Genomic DNA, 3,612 nt, shown 5'->3' with positions numbered 1-3,612 from the left:
TAACCGATAGAAATGCAGGACACAGACATTTTTTCAAAAGTTACTTATTAACCTTCGCATCCACGGCATAGTAGCAGCAGATTTATTTTGTGTATTGTCCGTAAAGAACCAAACTTAGAATTTTTATCCAGAACTAAAAGTAATAGACAGAGATGTTCACTTTCTTGGTTTTTTTGGATTCAGACCCTCACGATGTGTCTTTCCCCTAGGTGTCCATCAACGTAACTTGAAGTTTGGATCACATTTACTGACGAGTTGTTTTAGCTTCCATAATCTTAGCAAGGAAACACCACCACAAGACCTTCTCCAGCCTTGTTTCTGTCCAGATTTTTCTTAAAAAGGAGGGAGAGCCTTTATACTACAGACGGGGTCTGTAGCGTTTTAATGAAACATACCTACAGCACTAGAAATGACAACAGAATGTAGTCTAGTTACAGATTAACTCACGGGTCGACACTGGGAGTTAAATAATATTGGTTACATTTGTGAACTGTAAGGAAATTCCACTTAATTGGGGCACTCGTAATTGTTAATAAAGAAAGGGGACAGGTGTGTCAACTACAGGATAGCACGCGGAGGGCATTACAATCGTTTTGTTTCTACAAAATATTCTGTTTCGATGTCGGCTAATAACGTTCAGTTACCCTTTACGAAACGAAATTACAAAACAATATTTTGCGTGTCAGTGCACACTTATTGAGTTTGGGCGTGGAAGGGCTGGGCGAGTGCAGATTTAACATCATTCGTTACGAGAACAACTCTAAACGTGATTTACTTAAAAATGTAGATTAATTTCAATTAATGTCCGCTTGCCTGCAACCAGTGTCTATGATTTCTCTGTGTCGTTGTCTTTTTACTGCATACACTAGTTGACTAACATGACTGAATCGTTATTGTTCTAACGAAATGGTGTATATGTTTGTGCAGACGGTTTTACTTTTGGTGACGGCAACGGTGACATTCGGGAAGGCGGAATACCGGCTGGCAGTGCGTCCACACTACAAGTGGAGCGGAGCCGGCACGGCCACGGCCAGCGCCGCAGGTCCGCGCATCGCGCTGCTTCGCGGGCCGCCGCTGTCTGCCCGCCCGCCCCCGCATCAGCACGTGCACGCGCCGCTGCCACTGTCTCTGCCGCACCACCACCACCACCAACACCACCACCACCAACTGCAGCACCAGCACCACGTGCATGCCCCCGCCGCACTGCCCCCAGCCAGGCTGCGGCGCCCCGTCGCGGCGTCAGACGTCGCCCACGGCTCGCCGCCTCGGCTGGCGCTACGCCCGCCACCCCACGTCGAACTCTCCGCCTCCACGTGGGACGACACCGCCTTCCGTGCTCCGCTGCATATGGAGCCCTTCAACCCGTCGCCTCCTCCTGCGCCGCAACGCCCACCCGTCGTCACAACCAGCTCCGACGACGACAAAGGTCCGATACACACGATACCTGCCCCAAATCTGAGCCTCGACAAGCCTCACAGGCTGCCGGCGGCTACTGTCTACGGTAAAGCACCGGAGCACAGCTTACCACCATTGAAGCCGACTTTCCCTTCAGTGTTCCACAGCGGGTTGCATCTTCCGACGTCACACTCCCACTTCGGAGCGACTACCGTCAGTGTCCAGCCCAGTCACGGCTACGAAGTCCACGAGCCTACAAACGATCAGGCGGGTTATAATGTGGAAGGCTTGCCCACGTACTTTGCTCCGGATCCCGACCCGAGCCTGCCGAGTCCCAAAGTTCCGGCGGCTCTCGAGCCGCACAATGTTCCGACAAATAACGTTCCTCTGCCGGAGCTTTTAGGTACTGCCTATAACAATCACGAACCGGATGCACAGAATGCTCTAACATCGCAAGACTTATTCCAGCTGCTCAATGGAATCGCACCACAGGGACAGCAGCAGCCATTGGTCGACAGCTACGGTGTGCCCATCGGTCAGCAACCGCAACTCGTTTACCAAACAGCTTTGCCTCAGCAACAGGGAGTGGATGCACTGTCAAGTTTCCATACCACGCCCGATAACGGCCTTCTCCTTCAGGGTGATTTACAGTCACCTTTCCATACCTTCAACTATCCACATCAGTTTCACACGGTGGATTCTAACGCAGACCATTTCGTAAACTCTCAGTCGTACTACAGTGAGCAAGAAGCTTCAGATAGTATCCCCAGGGTGACAGTGCTTCGCAAGACACCTGAGTCACATGGAAAGCCCTTAGATGAGCACTCCTCAAACGGGGCTCAAGACGACTCGCTATCAGAGCAAGAAAGCGCGGAGACGAGTTATTACAGTGGAAAAGTGGAGTCAGTTCCGGCAAGGACAGACGACTCGGAGACAAGGACTGGCAATGGAACTCCCTCCTTCTACTCGCAAATCGGTAGCGGTGGAAGCGGTGTAGTATCCACCTCCTTTTACACAACACTACCGAGCAAAGAAGTAGCCGACAGCTTGGCTAGTCTCCAAGCTGCAGGCAGCTTAAATACTAACTCCGCCAACAACAAAAAGAGCACACCGGCACCTAACAGGAACAGCATCCACACCACTGATCAGGTAGTGCACGTTGGGGACAAGGTTCCAGAAGGCCAGGAGACGAAGGACGTAAACTCTCCCGCTGACAACGAAAGCAAAGCTGAAAACTCTCAGGATTATGAAGAACATGTCGAGTATGTGGAATATGAGGACGACCCTCCCACAACCGATAACAAGGACGAAAATGATGATTCATATAGCAATCATCGCACACAGGATACGTCTGGTCATCTTCATAGCAACAAACAACAGTATTCTGATTATTATCAGCCCAGCTACGACGACAACAGTCCTGAAGAAAATGAAGACGCCGCGGAACCTTCATTGGAATTCGGCGCCAGAATACGACCGAAACGGAATTCGATGATTTGATGTCCGTACTGAAATGAAACACGTTTGCGCAGATGAAACCAACAAATCCACGTTCGCTGCCAGCAGAATGATTACAGGACGTCAGAACTATGGGACTCGTTTCGAAATATGGACTCTTGACAGCCTCTATTTAAAAGACTGTTCAATCCAAGTTTATTTATTTTAAAAGACTGTCCTTTATGGTTTATATTTATGTGTTATTTAATTTGTTTGTATTTACAATAAATTGTTAAAAAAGATTACGGTAACGAGTAACCACACTTAATACGTGAATGAACAGATTTTGCACATCCATGTGGTATGTTATTTTTTTAAGTGTGATTTATTTGTGTAGGGAACCTTATAAAACTAATATCTCCTCCTGTTGAATATTCTAATTGAGAGATAAACTGAAAGGTGGATTTCCCATTTCTGTAAGGAATTATTATCTACACCGAAAATGTGTTAGTGATATCAAAGACGAGTTTCATAAAGTTAATAGCTAATGTTTGATAACTGTCGCATGGTGTTAGCAAGAGTAAATGTTAAAATAAAAATAAAAAACCAAAGGTAGGTGGCCGGTGCACCGTCAACCTTGGGTTATGGCATTTAACGTATCGTTACCTAAGGAAGTGCTTCGGGTGTAAGGTAAGTGCGAAGTTGCATCGTAGATGGATAACCTCATAAACAGACAAATATCCTCATACCTGTGAGGTGAACAGATACACATATCGTAGG

General features: G+C 47.5%; 1 protein-coding gene across 1 annotated transcript; it reads left to right on the top strand.

Annotated features, from left to right (window-relative positions):
• The first annotated feature begins 1,258 nt into the window (after window positions 1-1,258).
• LOC126469520 (uncharacterized) lies at window positions 1,259-3,060 on the top strand. Its single transcript, XM_050096640.1, has one exon. The coding sequence runs from the start codon at window positions 1,348-1,350 to the stop codon at window positions 2,893-2,895; it is 1,548 nt and encodes a 515-aa protein (XP_049952597.1). The 5' UTR covers window positions 1,259-1,347; the 3' UTR covers window positions 2,896-3,060.
• Window positions 3,061-3,612: the final 552 nt, after the last annotated feature.

Source organism: Schistocerca serialis, chromosome 3 (assembly GCF_023864345.2).
Source record: "Schistocerca serialis cubense isolate TAMUIC-IGC-003099 chromosome 3, iqSchSeri2.2, whole genome shotgun sequence".
NCBI classification, from domain to species: domain Eukaryota; kingdom Metazoa; phylum Arthropoda; class Insecta; order Orthoptera; family Acrididae; genus Schistocerca; species Schistocerca serialis.
The sequence above is the reverse complement of the archived record's forward strand: the minus strand, read 5'-3'. Positions and strand labels throughout refer to the sequence as shown.

Bases quoted from the DNA above. Each gene is read 5' to 3' on its own strand.
- LOC126469520 (XM_050096640.1), top strand. From the start codon at position 1,348: ATGGAGCCCTTCAACCCGTCGCCTCCTCCTGCGCCGCAACGCCCACCC.